The 22,281-nt window shown below is 39.6% G+C and overlaps 1 protein-coding gene across 1 annotated transcript in view; it reads left to right on the top strand.

Moving 5' to 3' along the window:
* Nucleotides 1–22,281, top strand: part of LOC126188632 (dual specificity calcium/calmodulin-dependent 3',5'-cyclic nucleotide phosphodiesterase 1-like) — a 590,211-nt gene that overhangs the window by 469,205 nt on the left and 98,725 nt on the right. Inside the window, exon 7 of the mRNA XM_049930233.1 lies at nt 17,178–17,294. Coding sequence (XP_049786190.1) covers nt 17,178–17,294 — 117 coding nt within the window. The remainder of the gene's footprint in view (nt 1–17,177; nt 17,295–22,281) is intronic.

The raw sequence follows: 22,281 nt of genomic DNA on the forward strand, positions 1-22,281 counted from the left end.
TTAAGTAAGTTGACAAATGCAAGGGATATGGTCCAGATTGGATTGAATACCAGTTAGGCTCCTTTAAAAGTAACTGATTAAATAGCTCAGTTTTAACAGTTATCTACAACTACTCTCATGGTGAAAGATCCACACCTTAAGACTGGAAAGTTGCACATATCACACCAGTACAAAAGAAATGAAATAGAATTATTCTGCTGAATTATGGCCCCATATCACTGATATAGATCTGCTGTTCAATTTTGGAACATATACTTTGTTGACACAAAATGAGCACAGATTCAGAAAATATTGTTCTTGTGAAACACAGTTGGCTCCTTATTCATGCAAAGTAATGAGTGCTATTGACAAGGGATCTCAAGTTGATTTCATATTTTTAGATTTCCAGAAGGCTTTTGATATAGTTCCTCAGTAGCAGCTTCTAATCAAATTGTGTGCCTATGTTGTATCATCTTATTTGTGTGACTGGATTCATGATTTCGTGTCAGAATAGTCACAGTTCAAAGTAACTGATGTGAAGTTATTGAGTGAAAGAGAAATGAGCCTGTGGAGTTCCCCAAGTATGTGTTTTAATTACTGAGGTTGAATCAGGAGGAAAGATAGTATTGGTAATTCAGAATAAAAAACTTCATGTGGACATATGCCTTATTCTGAATGGTTTCTGAGATTGAACACCTTTAATGTCAGTTCTGTATGTTTTTCTTGAATAACTCAAAAATTGCAGCCTCAAGTGACAATGTGTTGTGATGCAAAATTAAATTACATTAAATATCCTACAAAAAAGGTTGTATTAATTTTTTTCTCTAGGCCTAGTAGTTTTTGCAAAGAGAGTGAGAGAATATTGGAAATCTCATGCAATGCGCATGCTCTGTAGTTTAGAAAGTTTTTGTAGAGCAATTTGAGCTAAGTTTCCAAACTTGATAGACCACAAGCATCCTGTACCAAACTGTTCATCCCAAATTCCTCTACACTACTGAGGTATGTTGCAGACAGTGACAGTGTACTGAATAATATAGAAAATAAATAACAGTGTACATTTAATATGTTCTTTCTTGGAAACCATCCGGAATAGGGCATACAGAATATGGCAAGAGTCCATATGAAGTATTCTCCCCCCCCCCCCCCCTCTTCCCAGAATCACTATCACCCCTCGAAGCATGCACCTTTCCTCCTGGCTCACCCCATATAAACTGCTAAGGAGACAATTCTAGCAGCTCTCTTAAAGTGTTTGCCAATGATGCTGTCATTTACCATCTAGAAAAGGCATTAGAAGATCAGAATATATTGCAAACTGGTGTAGACAAGATATCTGAAGGGAGCAAAAAGAAGCAGTTTACCCGCAATAGAAAGTGACAGTTGCTCCACATTAGTGCTCAAAAATTCAATTGAATTTTGTTTAAACAATAAATCTCACAAATTTGTAGGTCAATGTGGAAAGGTCCAGCAGAATGTAAAAACTCACTGGAAAGCAGTACCACAGAGTCATTGACAGGCATGCAAAAAAAGAATGAAAACAAAGCTAATATTTCAACAAACTCATTTCTGAGCTAGATTACACGTACACCTCTACAGCTACATTGTGTCAGCTAAACCCATAATGCTGGTACTGCAAATTGGCTTGTAGACTGTGGTGAGGGGTGGTGTTGGATGGAGGGGGTTAGGGGAGTAAAGAGTAAGGGTTTGGGGTGGATGGCAGGCTGTAAATGTGTGGGATAGGTATGCAGGAGGAAGCAGCTGCAGGTGCATGGGATAGGAATGTGACACATAGACATCAGCAGGAGAGAGTTCTTGCAGTGCACAGTGGGGTTGGGTTGTTTGGGGGAGGAGACCAAACAGAGAGGTCATCTGTGTCTTCGGATTAGTGAAGGATGGGGAAGGAAGCTGGCCGGGCCCTTTCAAAGGAACCATCCCAGCATTTGCCTGGAGCAATTTAGGGAAATCACAGAAAACCTAAATTGGGATGGCCGGACATGGGATTGAATCGTTGTCCTCCCGAATGCAAGTCCAGTGTGCTAACCACTGTGCCACCTTGTTCGGTAATGCTTAATGGAGTGGGAGGATATGACGGAACAGAGCATTCCTATCCCATTCATCTGCTCCCTCTCCCTCCCACATTCCTAATTGACACACCTGCTGCCTCCCTCCAAGCCATCAGCCATGCTTCTTCAACCTTCTCTCCCACTCCTTGACTCTTTTCTCCACTCACCCACTTCCACTCCTCCCAACACAACCACCACTCACCTCCATCTACATGCCAAACCACAGCCCCAGAATTACGTATTCAGCACAGTATAGCTGTATAGAGGTACGTGTGTGTGTGTGTGTGTGTGTGTGTGTGTGTGTGTGTGTGTGTGTGTGTGTACACTTGTCTACCTTTTTCTGGAATATTGCTGCATGATAGAATTCTTGGAGGACATTGAAAAAGTTTCAAGTAAAGTGGCTCATTTTTTATTATCATGAAATAGTGAGAGTGAGTCATGAATGTGATACATGAGTTGGGGGGTCAGTCATCAAAACAAAAGTGTTTTTTGTTACAGCACAATCTTTTCTTGAAGTTTCAATCACCAACTTTCTCTTCTGAATGCAAAAATGTCTCCTTTTTCCCACTTACATAGAGAGAAGTGACCATCATTAAAAAAAAATAATAAAAAATAAAAAAAATAAAAAAAAATAAAATTAAATTAAAAAATCAAAAAAATCAGAACTCGCACAGCAATATTTGGGTGTTCATTTTTCCCATATGCTGTTTGAGAGTGGAATGGTTGAGAAATAGTCTTAAAGTGATTTTATGAACCCTCTGCCAAGCACTTAAGTGTGAACTGCAGAGTTGTCATGTACATTTAAATGTAAGCATAAAACTCCTGTTGTTATCTCAGGTGTCATTTTATTGTATTGGTACTAAACAAAATTGGAAACATTTTTTATTACCCTCTCTTTCTACAAATTATCTGATTATCTCACTCAAAAACTGAATATTTGCTGTTAACTGCATTATAAGTAGCAGTGCTCATTGTAAACAGGTCTCTATTCTTATGGCGCCAAGATGATTGTTATACGAGATAAATATCATTCAGTTACTCTTGTACATATTAAGCTAGCCGTGGGAGGTAAACAGAAGGTACTGAAATATATAATGTGACTGAGGAAAAAACAACTCTCTCTCTCTCTCTCTCTCTCTCTCTCTCTCTCTCTCTCTCTCTCTCTCTCTCTCTCTCTTCCTATTAGTTTTACTACTGGTATTTCAAATTTAGCTTGATTAAGTAATTAATCAAAATTAATTTATGGCAGTTTAATGCAGTATGAAGCTATTACTACTACTACTACTACTATTATCTTATTGTTGTTGTTGTTATTATTCCACATGGATGAAGGTTGTCTCCTCCATGGTATCTCTGGAATTCAACGATTGAATAAAAGAACTTAAACAATCATTTGACAGAAGCAAAATAAAACAAAATCTTAGCTGGGCTGAACTCTGAAAGAAGGGACTCTCATCTATCATTATGGGAAAGCTAGAAATATTCTGTTTTCATTGTTTGTATGTTTTTCATATGGAACAAGAATTTATAGCTAGTATGATGAAATCCTCTTAAGTGACAGGAGTATCGCCTGAAAAATTCATCCATGTAGTTGATGTAATATTACAGAAAATGCTAATCAACTGGATATATTCTATTTGAGTCAGGTACAGTTCCCTGTCTCATGAGTAAGTGTGCTGCACATTACATTGTGTGAAAGCAGGCACAGTAAGTATTTTCATTTTATGTATTCCAGAAGTCTATTGTACCATACTGAGGTATTACTCTCTATGTCAATGCTCTTCGGGTGTTATCTTTTACATACTTAAATTTCTTATACTTTTGTTTTGCACTTCGGAGACATTTGTGCAGTAAGTCAGTAAAACACACTAAAAGCTGCCATTTTCTAATTAAGGTGGGTCACATTAAGGATCCAGGGGGAAAGAAAAAAAATCATTATTTGTGTGTGTGGCTTCCTCGTCAGAGGTACCTATACATAGTATGTCATTTTTATTGGGTAAATACAAACTGTTCTAGTTACATTTTGAAACCCTCCTGCTGCCTCTCTGTGTACTTATACTGTTAATTTCCATCATCACACACAATATCATTATTACTTTACACAAACCTTCACTTTTCACATACTGAGTGCTACTGTGTCCCCATGAGCCTTCTCCCTCCCAAATGCAGCAAGTAGTTAACACTCTGAACTCACTTTCAAGAGTAGTGGGGGTTTAAATCTCAGCTGTTCAACTTGACTTAAATTTTGCATGGTTTCCCAAAATTCCAAAATTGATGAAGGTGAATACTTGTTTTGAAAAGGATGTGACCAATTTCATTCTCTTTCTTTGCATTATACAAGCTTGTGCTCCATCTCTTTGTTGACTCTTATCTCTCACCCCCAACCCCGACCCCACCCCCAAGACAAGTGTTTCTGCAGTAAAATCCATAAATGAATGAAATAATGATTTGATAATGAGATTAGGCTCAAAAATCTAGTCATCAAGAGTAATAAAGGAAATTATATTACAACTTAGATGGTTCTCTGCAATTTATTGCATAATGTGGTTAACCAGAATTGTTGCTGATGTCATGCCTTCCAGTATGCTGAAAATTAGTAAACAGTCAATGAAATAAGCTTTATGTTGGAAAGTTCCACAACCACTAACATTTATTTATAATTTTCTTCATTTATACAGAAAAGTTTTTACTCACTTGCCCCTGTAAAGAAAGATATTCATTTTCATTATGCCATTGAGTTATATTAGTACCTATTATGTGTTACATTGAAACATGCAGATATTGCAATAGTATGTGGAGTCTAAATGTATCACTCAGCTACACTAAACCACTGAATTTTATTACACAGTTTTATGTCATCATATACAATTCTATATGATACTGTATTAAATAAAAGTACCAGTTAATTAGTAGCTGGTGCATTTATTTGTAATATACAGGGTGAGTCACCTAACATTACCACTGGATATATTTCATAAACCACATCAAATACTGACGAATTGATTCCACAGACCGAACATGAAGAGAGGGGCTAGTGTAATTGGTTAATACAAACCATACAAAAATGCACGGAAGTATGTTTTTTAACAAAAACCTACATTTTTTTTAAATGGAACAATGTTAGTTTTGTTAGCACATCTGAACATATAAACAAATACGTAATCAGTGCCGTTTGTTGCATTGTAAAATGTTAATTACATCCGAAGATATTGTAACCTAAAGTTGACGCTTGAAACCTCCGACGCTCAGTTGCGTGTTGTAACAAACATGGGCCACGGTCGGCGAGCAGCATCTGCAGGGACGTGTTTACGATGACGACCGTGTTTACAAGTGTGGCTGTAGTGCACTGTTGTGGTTTGGTCTAGCTGTCGCAGTGTCTGCATGTAACGCTTGCTGCTATTGTTATTCTGCATTCGTCTCTGCACGCAGACCAACTGTAGTACACCATGTTACCAGACGTCTGTGATAGTGTAGTGTTGTAGGAACTGTGACCATGGTGTATTCAAACTCTGAAAAGGCGGAGATGATACTCATCTATGGCGAGTGTCGACGAAATCCAGCTGAAGCCTGCAGGGTGTATGCAGAACGGTACCCGGACAGAGAGCATCCAACGTGCCACACATTGCAAAACATCTACCGCCAACTATATGCAACAGGTATGGTTGTAGCACGCAAAAGGGTGCATAACAGGCCCGTCACAGGAGAAGTGGGTGCAGTTGGTGTGTTAGTTGCTGTTGCCATGAACCAACACATGAGTACACGGGACATTGCGAGAGCCGGTGGACTGAGTCAAAGTAGTGTCATGCGCATACTGCATCGTCACCGCTTTCACCCGTTTCATGTGTCGCTACATCAGCAATTACATGGTGATGACTTTAATCATCGAGTGCAATTCTGTCAATGGGCATTAACAGAGAATGCGTTGCAGTTCTACCTGTTTACCGATGAAGCGGGTTTCACAAACCACGGGGTAGTGAATCTACAGAAAATGCATTACTGGTCTGTGGACGATCCTCGCTGGCTCAGACAGGTAGAGTGACAGCGACCGTGGACTGTAAATGTATGGTGCGGAATCATTGGCGACCACCTCATTGGTCCTCACTTCATTGCAGGGGCCCAAACAGCTGCAACATACATCGCGTTTCTACAGAATAATCTGCCAACGTTGCTCGAAACTTTCCCACTGGAAACGCGTCGACGTATGTGGTATCAGCATGATGGTGCACCTGCACATTCCGCAATTAACAGTAGGCTGACCCTTGACAGGATGTTCGACGGGCGTTTCATAGAACGTGGAGGATGCATAAATTGGCCAGCCTGTTCTGCTGATCTTACACCTCTGGACTTCTTTCTGTGGGATACGTTAAAGGAGAATGTGTACCGTGATGTGCCTACAACCCCAGAGGATATGAAGCAACATATTGTGGCAGTCTGCGGTGACATTACACCAGATGTACTGCGGCGTGTACGACATTCACTACGCCAGAGATTGCAATTGTGTGCAGCAAGTGATGGCCACCACATTGAACATCTATTGGCCTGACATGTCAGGACACACTCTATTCCACTCTGTAATTGAAAACGGAAACCACGTGTGTACGTGTACCTCACCCCTCATGGTGATGTACATGTGCATCAGTGAAAAAGACCAGTAAAAAGGTGTTAGCATGTGGATGTAATGTGCTGTTCCAGTCTCTTCTGTACCTAAGGTCCATCACCGTTCCCTTTGGATCCCTATGTAATTTGGTGCTCTCCGATACACACTATCGAACAGCGGAGGAGTGGTACTCAAGCGTCAACTGTAGGTTACAATATCTCCGAATGTAATTAACATTTTACAGTGCAACAAACGGCACTGATTACGTATTTGTTTATATGTTCAGATGTGCTAACAAAATTAACGGGGTTCCATTTAAAAAAACGTAGGTTTGTGTTAAAAAACATACTTTTGTGCATTTTTTTATGGTTTGTATTAACCAGTTACACTAGCCCCTCTCCTCACGTTTGGTCTGTGGAATCGATTCGTCAGTATTTGGTGTGGTTTATGAAATATATCCAGCGGTAATGTTAGGTGACTCATCCTGTGTAGGTTCATAGAATCAGACTCAGTTATGTCAGTGCATATTTATGTGTGTTAAACTAAATCTTCATAATGTTTTATAAATTTGTGTGTGAAGGAACATTTGAGTACGCCTTTGCAAATTGTTTGCCATTAAATTAGTCATTTCACAAATGATATGCTAAGTGCCATACTTTTAGTTTGTGCTAATGATACTGATAACAGTTAATGTAAACTAGCATATAGCACTAAAGTGGTGATAAATTTGAAGGCTCATGGAAGAAAATCAGTCATCATATAACAGCTACAAAATTCTTGATATTAGAACAACATACAAAAATTAAAGTACATAAACATTGAAGAAACTGGAAAGAAAGGAACACAGTGAATAAATACTGAGATCAACTCTACAGTATACATTTGACATGGTCAAACTCACAGAGGGAAGAATGAACACAGTAAATAAATACTGAGATCAACTCTATAGCATACATTTGATTGGTCAAACTCACAGAGGGAAGAAGGGAAAAAAATGAATAAGGCAGTTACAACTAAATCACTAATAGGGTCACTAAGCACATGAGAAATAACCATCATAAATTAAAATCATGATGAGAATGTGAACCACACCCTGTATACACTCAAAGTTAAGTGAAAATTTGTAATATTATAATGTAAAAGAGTATATATATATATATATATATATATATATGGTTATAATAGAAGGAAACATTCCATATATATATATATAGTTCATGAAGAGGAGAGATACAGGAAGTACATCACATTGTGACAACAGAAGAGAATGGTAAAAATGAGCAACGAAAAAAATAGACTGGAAGTATAGTACTATGAATGAGTATAGTCCTAATTGAGAAAGGAAAGATTCACACACAAAAGAAAAAGATTGAAAAAAAACTTGTGTGGAAGAAAATAACATATTTGAAAACCAAGATTTCCCTGATACTTTATTTGAGGTGTGCTGAGAATAAATTTCATTCAAGAATATTAAAAGCATTTATGAGACAGAATTGCCAGCAATTCACACTTATTGCTACTGCTTTTGATTTCTGTTTTGTTCTGAGTGTCCTCTGAAAAATTATTTTAAGCACTTTCATTACAGAACTGTAACTGCCTTTATCTGAATTTTCTTACTGAGAATATCATGTGGTCATTCAACACATTTTATTTTGGTGAGTATGAATTTCTTACTTGTACGTATCCATGTTTCGTATTTTATTCTTTCACTATTACCTTTAAGAAATGACTTCTGCAGCTTTTGGAGCAGTGGATTGCTTCCTTGGGAGATGAGACAGACAAAGGGAGAAAGATTTTGTCTTGACTCCTCCTTTCTCTCTTTATCTTTCCTGTCTCCCTGGAAGAGAACCTGTGACATGGAAACTGGTGATACTTTACCTATAGCCTCATTTTCTTTTCAACTTCATCATCATTTCAGCTCTAGGTGAGTAGGAATCACTTTTTCTAAAATTGCATTGATAAGCATGCATCAAGTTTTTCAATGAGGCCCTGCCAACATTCTATGGGTAAGTCATTCTCATTCTTTCAAGTCGAAGAAGAGTCCAGTAAAACTGTACATCGTTATTGAAGATAGTATGAGAGAAGTTCCTATATACAAGAGTAAATGTTATGTCTAAAAAGGACTGTTAAATGGAGCAGGAAATGGAAGGTTTATCTTTCCTAAGAAAACAAAAATGAAATGTATTCATTTTCGTACCTGAACAACCATTTATTTCTCATCAATTTTGTGTAGCAGTGTGTAAGACTGATGAAAACATGTAAGACCATCAAGTTCAGCATTGAGTTGCAGACAGGTACAATGAAAAGACTGTTCCAAATAAGCTTTAGGCCAAAGCTTACTTCAAAGAATAGAAACACATACACACATTCACACAAGCAAGCACTCCTCTCACACACATGACTGCTTCCTCTGGCCACTCTAACCAAAGTGCAACAGAAAGGTGTTAAATGAGAGCAACAACTCAGAGTGGGAAAGGGAATGGGGAGGAATAGCAGGATATGAGTGGGGGAAGAGAAATCAGCACTGCCTGGTGAAGCATCAGGGGTTAGAGGTTGTAGGACAGGGCTGACAAGGCGCAACATCAGGAAGCTGTGGAGGAAGGAGAGGAGAGGGAAAAATGGGGAGCAAGGAGATGAGGGGGAAAATGGGGAGTGTAATGAGAGGAGCAAAGAAAGGGGAAAGACCGGTGGATGCACTGGCAGAGAGCAGCCTGCAAGGACAGTGAGGGTAGGTGAATTGTAATAAGGTGACAGGACAGAGGAGGTAGAAATAGTAGGGTGAAGGATGTGGGGGCAGTAGGTTACCGTATGTTGAGGCAGGGATGATATCAGAAGTGGAGAATGTGTTGTAAGGATAACTCCCATCTGTGCAATTCAGAAAAGCCAGTGGTGGAGGGGAAGATCCAGATGGTGCATGTAGTGAAACAGACGTTGAAAACAAGTATTTGACAGAAATTCGTCCTTGTGGACAGTTGGTTGGTAGTCATACCAATACAAAAAGCTGAACAATGATTGCAACACAGCTGGCATAGAATATGGCTGCATTCACAGGTGGTCCAACCTCTAATAGGGTAGGACAAGTTCGCGACGTGACTGGAATGGGAAGTTCAGGATGGGCATGGATTGGGTAGGTCTTACACCTGGGTCTTTCACACGGATATCCTGGTGGCAAGGGTCTGGGATTGGGGGTGGTGTAAGGATAGAGTAAGATGTTGTGAAGTTTTGGTGAGTGGGAGAACACCACTTTATGAGGGGTGGGAAGGATCTTTAGGAGGAGATCCCTAATTTCAGGACATGATTGTAGACAGATAATGATGGCCTTGACAAAGGATATTGTTCAGTTGTTCCAGTTTGGGGTGGTACTGGGTGACAAAGGGAACACTCCTTTGTAGCTAGTTCTTGGGGGTAGTTGGTGGACTGGGGATGTGTTCAGATATGGCACGAGAAATCTGTTTATGGACTAGGTCTGGGGGATAGTGTGTTTTGAACAGCTTTGTGAGACCTTCAACATACTGGGCAATGGAGCTTCTGTCAGTACAGATACTAAGTCCGCAGGCAGAATAGGAAGAATTTTTTTAAGTGTAAGGGATGATAGTTGTCAAAATGCAGGTACTGTTTGTGGTTTAATATGGACAGAGATGTTGATGGAGCCATCAGAGAGGAGGTCAACAGCTAGGTAGGTGGCACAATAGGTCGAGGAGGACCAAGTGAAGTTGATGGGAGAGAAGTTGTAGAAATTGTGAAGGAATGAGGATGGGGTATCCTGGCCCTGGGTCGAAATTATGAAGATATCATCAATAAAACTGAACAAGATCCTAGGTTTGGGGTTCGGAAGACTAGGAAGGTTTGCTCTAGATAGCTCAAAACAGGTTTGCATAGGAGGTTGCCATGTGGCTGCTCATGGCCGTGTCACGGATCTGTTTATATAATTTTTCATTCAAAGGAGGAATAGTTGTGTGATAGGATATAGTTAGTAAGATGTATGAGGACTGAAGTAGTGGGTTTTGATCTGAAGTATATTTGAAAAGTAGTGTTCAATAGCAGCAAGGGCATGAGGATGTTGGTGCATAGGGAAGTGGTGTCAATAGTGATAGTGATGATTAGTGATCCAGGAGGTTAAGGGGTGGGATGGAAAAGAGTTGGTGAAGGAAGTGGTTGGTATCTTTGATGTGAAGGAAGTGGTTGATATCTTTGATCTGGAAGGCTAGGTTTCAGGAAGTCAGTTGGAAGTGTTTGTCAACAATGGCTGAAATTCTTTCAGTGGGTGCACAGTGACCAGCTATGTGGTGCATCAAGGATCATTGGAATTGTGGGTGTTATAGGAGTGAGGAAGGAAATGGTTTCAAGGAAGAGGTTGTGGGAAGGGCGTAAGGCTTTAAGCAGAGATTGGAGGTTATGTTGTACTTCAGGTATGGGATCACAGTGGCAGAGCTTATACGCAAAGGTAGCAGGCAATTGGCAGAGGGCTTCAACCAGGTAGTCACTGTGATTCATAATGAAAGTGATGTAACTTTTATCTGCAGGTAGTATGACATGTTCAGGATCTGTTTACAGTTGTGTATGACTGTATTTTCTTTTGCTGAAAGGTTAGTGTTCTAGGAAGGGGCCTGGGGAATGATGGTGAGGCCAAGTTGGAGGTAACGAACTCCTGGAAAGAGACCAGCATGTGGGTATGTATCACAGTTGGGTGGTGGTGTGAAATGGGATGGGGTTCAATGTTGGGATTAGTTTGAGTTTGGTTGGATGAATTGGTGGCAAAGAAATGTTTCCATAGCAAGGACTGGTAGAAGGAGAGTAGGTCCCTGACAAGGCCAAAGTGGTTAAATTTGGCTGTAGGACTGAAGGTGAGGTTTCTGGGGCTGAGGATTTTGGTAGAAAGGCTAACAACAGTGTTCTGGGATTATTTGAGCTCTGGATTTAATGGAGTGTTAGAAAGGAATTTTGGGGTATTTGATAAGCTGAAAAGGTCAATTATGTGGGGTTTGGGTGTTATGAGAGGTTTACAAGGAGGAACGGGGGTGGGGGTAGGGGTTTGTTAGTGGTGCCTCATAGTGGCAGTAAGATGTCAGCGATGTTTGTAGTGGGGATTGCACAGTAGCAGTATCTTGTGGAGGGAGCAGAGGTGGTTCTGGGATGCCTGTTCCATAGAGATGTGATTTGCAAAATTGGGTTTGTGAGACACGAGTACTGGTATAATCTGAAAAGCTAAGTCATTGTGAAAGGAGGAGTGTGATTCAAAAAGGAACTGTTTTGGTTAGGCCTTTGGAGGGGGTCCATGGTTTAGGCAGCATTTAAGAAACAGGATGTGGGGTTATTAGGTTTTAGCCAGGGGAAGAGATACTTTACTGAACTGGTGCAGAAAGATAGAGCAGAGGTTCATTGTGGTAGGGAATGAGTTGGGGAACAGGAAATGATGCAGGAAATGGGCAAATGAAGTTGTTAGGTGGTATGAGGGAAGCTGGATAGAAGGAAAAGATGCATAAAAATATCCATAAAAAGCTGTACCACCTCCAGAATTACCCAGCCTGCTGACATGCTACCACCACTGAGGTGCACCACTGTGCAACCCCTACCCTATCCAATGTGTTCCTCCTTATCAATACCTTATAGCACCTGGACCGTGCCTAGCTGATCTTCTCAACTTGCCACCTCTCCCTAAACTCCCTTCTAACACTCAATTAAATAAAGAGCTGAAACAATCCCAGAACACTCTTGTTAACCTTTCCACCAAAATCCTTAGTCCCACAGAAGTGTAACCATCCAAAGATCTAACTTTCAGCCCTGCACCCAAATTTAACCACTTTGGCCTAGTCAGAGAGCTACTCTCCTTCTTCCAATCCTTGTAATTGAAACATTTCTTTGCCACCAATTCGTCCAACCAAATCCAACCTGATCACAACATTGAACTCCCATCCCTGTCCCTCTTCACACTACCATCCAACTGTGATACCCCCCTCCCCCCCTCCCCACATTACCACACACTGGTCACTTTCCAGGAATTAGATACCTCCAATGTGGCCTCACTATCATTCCCCAGGCCCCTTCCCAAGAATGCCAACCTTTCAGCAGGAGAAAGGACAGTCATACACAACCTGAAATCCGATCCTGACCTTATGATACTACCTGCAGACAAAAGTTCCACCACTGTCATTACGAATGACAATTGTCTGACACATCCATCTGTAAGATCTCCCATCCCAGAAGTCCAACATAACCTCCAGTCTCTGCTTATAGCCTTACACCCTTCCCAGAACCTCTTCCCTGAACCCATTACCTTCCTCACTCCTATGACACCCCACACACACACCCTCTACATGTTCCCCAAAATCCACAATCCCAATAATCCTTGGTGCATCACATAGCTGGTTACCATGTGCCTACTGAAAGAATTTCAGCCCTCATTGACCAACACCTCCAACCCACTGTCCGAAGCCTAGCCTCACACATCAAATATACCAACCACTTCCTTCACCAATTCCCCTCCATTCCACCCCTTAACCTCCTGTACCCCGACTCGTCGCTATTGATGTGACTTCTCTATGCACCAACATCCTCAAGCTCATGGCCTTGCTGCTATTGTACACTACTTCTTCAAATGTACTTCAGATCAAAACCCACTACCTCAGTCCTCATACATCTTACTGAATATATCCTATACACAACTATTCCTTGTTTGAAGGAAAAATTATATAAACAGATCCATGGCACAGCCATGAGCATCCACATGGCAGCCTCCTACGCAAACCAGTTTATGGGCCACCTAGAAGAAACCTTCCTAGTCTCCCAAAACCCCAAACCTATGGTCATGTTCAGTTTCATTGATGATATCTTCATAATCTGGACCCAGGGCCAGGACACCCTATCCTCATTCCTTCACAACTTCAACAATTTATCTCCCATCAACTTCATGTGGTCCTCCACTCATTGTGCCACTTTCCTGGGCATTGTCCTCCTCCTTTCTGATGATTCCATTCACATTTCTGTCTACATTAAACCACCAGCCATACCTGCATTTCAACTACTGTCATCCCTTCCTCATCAAAAAATCCCTCCCATACAGCCTGGCCAACTGGGGACGGTGTATCTGCACTGACTGGAGCTTCCTTACCCAGGATTCTGAAGGTATTTTAAGGCATTCCCCCAGACTTAGTCTGTAAACAGATTCCATATCCCAACACACCCCCAATCCACTGACTACCCTCAGGAACTAACTATGAAGGACTACCCCCTTCGTCACCCGTTACCCCATGTACTGGTACAACTGAAGGACATTCTTTGTCAAGAGCATCATTATCTCTCTGTCATCATGCACTAAAATTAGGGATTTCCTACCCAAGATTCTTCCCACTCTAGCTAAAGTGGTGTTCTGCTGCCCACCAAAACTGCACAACATCCAAGTTCATTCCTGTGCCATCCCCAATCCCAGCCCCTTGTCACTGGGATCATATCCCTGTGGATGATCCAGGTGTCCACCCACCCAGACCTTTCTATTCTAGTCTGTCACGAATATATTCTACCCCATCACAGCTGGGCCACTGGTCAAAGCAGCCATGTTATATTCCAGCTCTGTTGCAATTACTGTTTGGCTTTTTATATTGGTATGACTACCAGCCAGCTGTCAACAAGGATGGAAGACTATCACCAAACTGTGGCCTAGAGCAAAGTGGACCACCCTGTGGTACAACATGCAGCTGAGTACAACACACTTGATTTTAATGCGTGTATCACAACATGTTCCACCTGGATCCTTCCCTTCACCACCAGATTTTCTGAACTGTACACATGGGGGTTACACAGGCAACACTTCGTCTGCTCCTGAAATCATCCCAGCCTCAACTCAACAGCAATCTAATATTCACACACCCTCCTCTCAATTGTTACTGCTTCCCTGTACAGTCACCTCCTCACGATTTGCCTCCCCTCACTAATATCGTGGTCTGCTCTCTGCCACCACACACACTGGTCTTCTCCCCTTCTCTGCTCCCCTCCTTTCCACTCTCCATTTTCCCTTCCTCTTGTCCTCCCTCTCCCACAGGCGCATGATGCTGTGACTGTCAGCCCTGTCCTGCCACCTCTAGCCCATGATGCTCCACCACGCAGGGCCGATTCCTCTTCCCCCACCCATTCCCTGCTATTCCCCTCCCCTGCTGTCCCCTGTCCAACTCTGGACTGTTACTCTCAGATAATGCCTTTCTGTTGCAGTCTAGCTGGAGTGGCCAGGGATAGTGGTCTTGTTTCTGTGAGGTGTGCTTGCTTGTGTGAATGTGTATGCATTTCTCTATTCTGAAGAAGGCCTTGGCCTAAAGCTGATTTGTAACAATCTCTTCATTGTGCCTTTCTGCAATTCATTGTGTCCTCTTTACCATGTACAACAATCTGTCATTTTCATAAACTTGTTACATTTTTTGTAGTCAGTTAATGTTAACTTAAGAATGAGAACTGAGCAGGAGCACTTCTGCCAAATTATGAGGGAAGCAGATTGGATAAATAGGATATTTCAGGTTCAGCCAGAGATAGCTTAGAGGTGCAGATATCATTTTTCTTATCTAACCTACCTGAAAATATAATTTAAAATGTAGCTACAAGCTATACACTTTGTGCATGTCAGTATTGTTTGGACTTACTAATAGTTAATTGTGCCTTGAGTCACTATGAATTTTTTAAGTTACAACATGGTTCCATAACTGGATGAATTTGTAACCCTTATTTATGTTTCTAACAGTGAAAAATCCAGGATGGAATATAACAATATTATGAAAAGGATTGTTGCTACCTCACCATACTGCTAAGGATAGTTGAGTGGCAGAGAGGCACAACAAAACTGTGTGACAATCTTTTTGTTGTGCCTATCTGTGACTCGGCATCTGTGCTATTTGGTGAGTAGCAACTATCCTTCTCATAATATTGTTATTGATGTTTCTGCAGTTATGGCTGTTAGATCATTTTCAGACGCCTCGATTTACATACCAGAAATTTAAATACTTACATCGTTTGCTAGGCAATTTCATAAATATGTAAACTTACTTGAACTAAAGCAAGTTCCATCAGTACATAGGCTTGTTCAGATTATGTAGTCTCATAAATATAAAAAGAAGACACAAGTTTTAAATGTTGATTGCCAAGTTTCTCTGACTAGTCATTGTTTCTCAGAGTCACTATGTAAAGTATGTTGATGATCATGCTGACAAACATTGGTATTCTATGACATTTATAATTTAAAATTAGGCCATCTTAGTTTTTTATTGATGTTACCATATAGTTTGCACTAGCTTATGTGTTGAAAATGGCTTAACAGCTTAAACTGCAGTAACATAAATAAAGGTTACAAATACAGCCAGTTGTGGAATCATATCATCAATTAGATTACTGAAACACCAGTAACCATAATTCTTTAAGGAATTGTATTTCCATGTATAAAACAGCTTCAAACATGGGTGCATAACAAATGGGTTAATGAGTTAAATATTTGACACTAAGTTTGTAAGCGAGCAAAAGTTTAGAAAAGATTTGAAATTATGCTTAAAGTTCTTTGGAAGTTGCTAAGTGCTCTCATCATGAAACACTGGATAAATATTGTCTAGGCAATTTGCACTACATTTTTAGCAAAGACAAGTTTTTCACACCCCTCAATGTTTTATGACATCAAATCTCCTGAACTATCCCTGGATTGTTTATTGTACAATTACGTAATTTTGCAGGTACATTCAGTGGTATATGTGAATACTGTCTGCAAACTGTGTTATGTATAGGGTTGATAATAAAGAAGTGAAAAAATCAAACACAATGTCTGCTGCTGAAGTTTAACTGCATGAACACCTAAAATAAAGTAAGCAATAAACTTTTTACCTTTCATCATTTTGTGGGTGCTGTCAGCAAGAGAAAGGTTGTAAAGATTTAAAAGTATGTGTGAAGTGTGTTTGAAGTCGCTGAGTGCTCTCATTGCCAAACACTGATATTGACACACTGCCTCAAGACAAATGCTGCCCAGTTTCTAACTGTACTATTTGTCTTATTGTGTTGGAATTTTAACATAAGATACCTCTCTTTAATGTGTAGATTATGACAGCATCTAAAATTTTTTAATTCATTCAATTATTAAATGAAATATTGAAAACCAAATTTCTGTTGCCCCTGGAAGCAGTCAGAAAGGTAACTTGCAACTGGTACTGTGTTGTGGGACAGTTGCTTAGTAATGCAGATGTGCTTGTTAAACAAACCTACAAAAAGAAATTTGTAGTTTGTTATGTGTTGTTTGTTCTTTCCAAAATCATTTCCTTTTTTCCTTAGTCTATGAAACATGTTCAAGATCTTGTTATATTTTTATGTTGCTGTCCCTACAACTTCCACACTGTATGTGTACGTAGCTCTTCATTTGTCATTAAAATAGGCACTACAAGTTTTGTGAAACATCAAAATATTTAAATGCCATGTATTTACTATTTTCAAATAGACTAATGGTTTTTTACCATTTTGAGTATATTTATATATTATTATTCACATGTCACATAAAATTCACACCAACTCTTTTTGTATCATTTCAGACACTGGACGAGTGGTCATTTGATGTGTTTGCACTTAGCGAGACAGCCACAAATATGCCTGTCAAGTATCTTGGGTATGATCTCCTCAATCGATATGGGATGATACATAAGTTTAAGGTAATGACAATCTTATTTTTTTCCCATGTAGAATGTTGCTAGTTTGATAGATGATACAAAACAACTATAAAAGGCCATAAATTTTACTCCAATATAATGTGACCAACTATTTAATTTAACTTTAATAGCGTGTCTTTTTTTTATTTAACATGAAGGTTTTTATCTAACATTCAACAATTATCATAAAATCAGCAAACATCTGCTCACCCCATACAATCTCGAAGGTGACTAATGCTCATGAACGCTACAGCACGTATTTAAAACAAACCTGATTTACATCCTCATAGTGGCACTGCTAGTGTCACTCTTATGTGATTGGTGTGAACTTTCAATAAACATAATTTTTCAGATTTAGAAACATGCCTACCAACTTTTGTTTATCTCACACAACCCCTTCTTGGTGTACTTCAGAATATTTAAGCCTATTTGAGAAACACATTTATTCAGAGGGCTGGACATTAATTACAATCAATCAGACTGAGGGATGTGGTGCAGTGGTTAGCTCACTGGACTCACATTTGGGAGGACAATGGTTCAAACCCACATCCAGCCATCCTGATTTAGGTTTTTTGTAATGTCCCTAAATCACTTCAGGCAAATGCCAGGATGGTTCCTCAGAAAGGGCATGGCTGACTTCCTTCCACATCCTTCGCTAATCTGATGGGATCAGTGACCTTGCTGTTTGGTCCTCTTCCCCAAATCAACCAACCAACCAACTGACAATCAATAAGTGTGCAATCATATCATACACATAGATGGTTACAGTGCTGTGTATTCTGTTCCAAATGAATTCAATTTTTGTCTTCTGTAGGCAATATGAAACACATTATCTTCATAGGTTTTCACATTTACATCAGTTTTCATTGCATTTATGAAAAATTCATCAAAACAATCTGACGTTTTGCAGCTGAACAATAGTGGGCAAGAGGAGAAGGACAGATATGTTGGAAGTTTTGGCCTTGGAAGAAGGAACAAGAGAGAGAAAACATAGGAACAGTGTCATGGTAGAAAACACCTTGTGTGAGCACTATAAAAGAAGAAGATACATCAGTAAATCAAGTCGTAATGACAAATGTTACCAATTTGACTATTTATTAACACAAACAATAAATAAAAATAGCATTAGAAATGATATCAGTTACCCACTAGAAGATATCTGCAAAAATCATAATCTAGCCATCAGAGAACACAGTGTTAGAAAGAAGAAGGTTTGGAAAGGTAAGAAAAGAGAAATATTGAATTTTTAAATATGAAATAAAGGGGGAAAAGAAGATTATTTTATAGCATAACTCAGGAAGAGTAAGCCAGGTAACAAATATAACTTAAAAGAGGCAGCAAAACAAGTGCTAGAAATAAAGAGAAAAGGAAACATATGGATAGCAGATGAAAAGATCAATAACATGGAGGAAGGGAGGACATGGAAGAATCTGAACACAAAGAAGGCAAAGAATGTACAATGATTTACATAATAAATTCATAATAGAAAATGATGGAATGTAACAATATTATGAGAAAGAAAATTGCTATTCACCATATAGTGGAGATGCTGAGTTGCAGATAGGAACAACAAAAAGATTTTCACACTTAAAGCTTTCAGCCAATGGCCTTTGTCAACAGTAGACACACACACACACACACACACACACACACACACACACACACACACACACGCACACGCACACGCACACAAATGCAAAGGCCATTGGCCAAAAGCTTTAAGTATGAAAATCTTTTTGTTGTGTCTATCTGCGACTCAGCATATCCGCTATATGGTTAGTAGCAACTTTCCCTATATTGTTAAATTCATAATAGAGCCAGGTAAAACCATACAGATGTTGGTAGAGAAGAAATGTAATGCCATCAGACAACAGTCAGAGAGAATATGACATAACATACACTACCACTCATTAATTTCTATAAAACTAATAACTGACATCTAATTCCTTGTAATTACTGTATGATACCACAGCTATAGTTCAGTAAACAAAGAAATAGTACAGCATTGATGAACATTTCAGGTTTATGTGTTTGTTTTCACCTACGTGCAGTGTTATCCAGAAGAGTGTTGTACACCTGCAAAATAGTTTCCTGAACTGGTATGTTTGTTCACCTGTGTGGTGAAGTAATACCTATTCCATATTGCCCTCTTGTTCCCTGTATTACTGTGGTGTCCACAATGTACCCCAAGCAATTGGTACAATACAGACTATATGGTTACTACACTACAGTTGCTTAGTGATGTTTAACAGTTTACATATCTCTATTATGGCTCCAACAGTGGAGGTCCATAGACAATTGTGCTGCAGTTGTAACATTCAGACAATCAGGTTTATCTATGCCCCAAATAGCAAAACAATGTGGTGTATCTATAACGGGAAAGCAATACATCTTCACTGCCAGAAGACAACTGGTACCAATAAGGACCTACCGCAACCATAATGGTGTTTTAAACAACTAAAAGTGATGAAAAATTCATTGAAATTGCTGGTAAGAGAAATAATTTCAAAACAGTAGGACAAATTCATGCAGAATTAGTAGAAATGAATAAGAAAACCATATATATTGCAGTAGTAAAAACCAGACTGATTGATGTTGGCTGTGTGTGGCAGCAAAGAAATCCCTTATGAAGCCCACAAATAAAATGGAGAGACTTGAACAGGCTAGGAAATATAGTAAGGGGACACATGAAGTGTGGAAGAAAGTGTTATTCACAGATGAATGGAAATTGAAGATTGTTGATATCAGAAGGAGGACGCTTGTTCAGCAGTCCAAAGGAGAAAGGCTGTCGCAGCAGTGCATTCTACCTCTAGTTAAATGCAATTGGGATTCTATAGCAGTTTGGAGGTGTTTCGTGGAAGATAGATTTGGCATCATTGTGAAAATAGGAGGGTATATGGGCCAGAAGCACTACCACTGCATACCTGAGTATTATAACATACCAGGATAATGACCTAAAACATTGGTCACATTCTGTAAGAAGTACATTGCATCATAGGAAAAACAGAAGATGCTGAAAGACATGGTGTGGCCATCTCAAAGCCGTGATTGGAATCCTACTGATATGGTCTAGGATGAAGTGGACAGACATGTCCAGGAAGTACACACAACAAGAAAGAAATATCTGGAATGTCGTTAAGGATATGTTGAGTCATATAGACTCACAATACCTACATAAACTGATTGATCGTATGAATTGAGCTTGTGAGGCAGTCTAAGTGAGGGTACTTTGATGAAAGTAAAATATATTTTTTCTGTTTGTATTATATTAAGTATATATAATAATATTTTTGGAGAAATAAATTTTTGTCCGTGTTCATATTTGAAGTATCAGGTTAACAGTCATGGTTTATGGACATTAATGACCAGTACTGTATAAAGGAACAGTTGGGTTGCTGTATGAGGAGGGACAAGAGAGTGTTATGGAGACAGAGACTGAGCATGAAAGGGTGCTGAACAACCCCTGCAAAGTAAAAAAGGTGGAACAAATACATTGAGTGGTTATATTGCCATGAGAAGTGGGGAGGGGAGGGGAGGAGGGGTGGAGAAGACTGGAGTCGGAACAACTTGAACTGGAACTAGAAAGTGTATAGCAAAGGATGAAGAGAAGAGCTACAGAATTCTAAAGCATGAATTAGAGGCAGCTTTTAAGGGGGTTAAAAACGAGAGAGCCACAGGAAATGATGAGCTGCCAAGAAAAGTATGAATAATCCTTAGTTGTAAAAGTAAAGGAAGAGCTATTTTGAATATGCAGGGAAATATACACAGTGGGATATTGACTTAATGACATTTTGGAAACAATCTTGGTATCCCACAAAAAGAAAACCAACACAACTACTTGTCAAGAACTTAGATCTTTAAGCCTGTTACCACATGCAGCCAAGGATTTACTGTGAGTGCTGAATAAAAAGATGTATAACAAATTGGTTCTATAATCACTGTATGACTATTATAAGAATGAAACAATCACAGATAATATTAATTAAATCCAATAAACCTCAATCTCTCCATAACAGTCTGTGACACCTCAGTTCTTGGGTCAAGACTTTATTCCTTGTCTCTTGTGTATATTGACTGTACTCTATGAAATCACTTCAGGGACTCCTTTCCTCCAATACAACTACACACCTCACCCTACAAACCCACACTGCCGTTCTGCACCATGTCAATGCCCAAAATCATGTTGACTGTATAGTAGCTCAAATAAAGCCAATAACAGAAGTAGTAGTTCACCACCCTGGCTAAGTGTGAGCATATGCAGCACTTTTACACCCCCATATGAACTTGTTTTCAAAATTGTCTTCACATAATTTAAAAAAATAGAAGAAAATTAAAATGTAACTTTTGCATAACTTCTCACTGCCAGGTAACATAGCTCAAAGAAATTTGGCTCATACTGCTGCAATATAGTAAAGAACATAACTGAAAGAAATACACAATGAGATGAACAGAAATGGCTCTTTTATTCAAAGTCAACAATCGCACTGAAGTGACTGGGATTCGTGATTGTCTCCTGGACATTACAAAAGATGGGATATGTTTCTTAAAAGGGTGTGTGTACCACAGGTGCCAATACATGCCTTGCAATATGTTCCCACACTGACCACAAGACTGGTAAGGAGTTCTTGTAGTTTTATGTTCCATTCCTCCAACAGCATGATTCACAGCTGCTGGAAGGTACATGTGGGTATGCTGCAATATGTCTCCCCAACACATCTCACATGTGCTTGATGGGATTTAAATCAGGGACTGGACAGGCCAGTCCATCACTGAATATTCTCTTCTTCCGAGAACTCCTGCACCTGCTCTGTTTAAGGCATTTGCACATTGTCATCCATAAAAATGAAGTCAGAGCTGAGTGCACTCCTGAAAAGCTGCACGTGGGAAAGGAGTGTCACAATAATGTTGATCATTGAGTGTACCATGTTCAAAGATAGTGAGATCAATGCAGTCATGCAAGATTATGCCTCCCCAAACCATAACACCTGGA

The sequence above is a fragment of the Schistocerca cancellata genome, chromosome 5 (genome assembly GCF_023864275.1).
Source record: "Schistocerca cancellata isolate TAMUIC-IGC-003103 chromosome 5, iqSchCanc2.1, whole genome shotgun sequence".
In the NCBI taxonomy this organism is placed as follows: domain Eukaryota; kingdom Metazoa; phylum Arthropoda; class Insecta; order Orthoptera; family Acrididae; genus Schistocerca; species Schistocerca cancellata.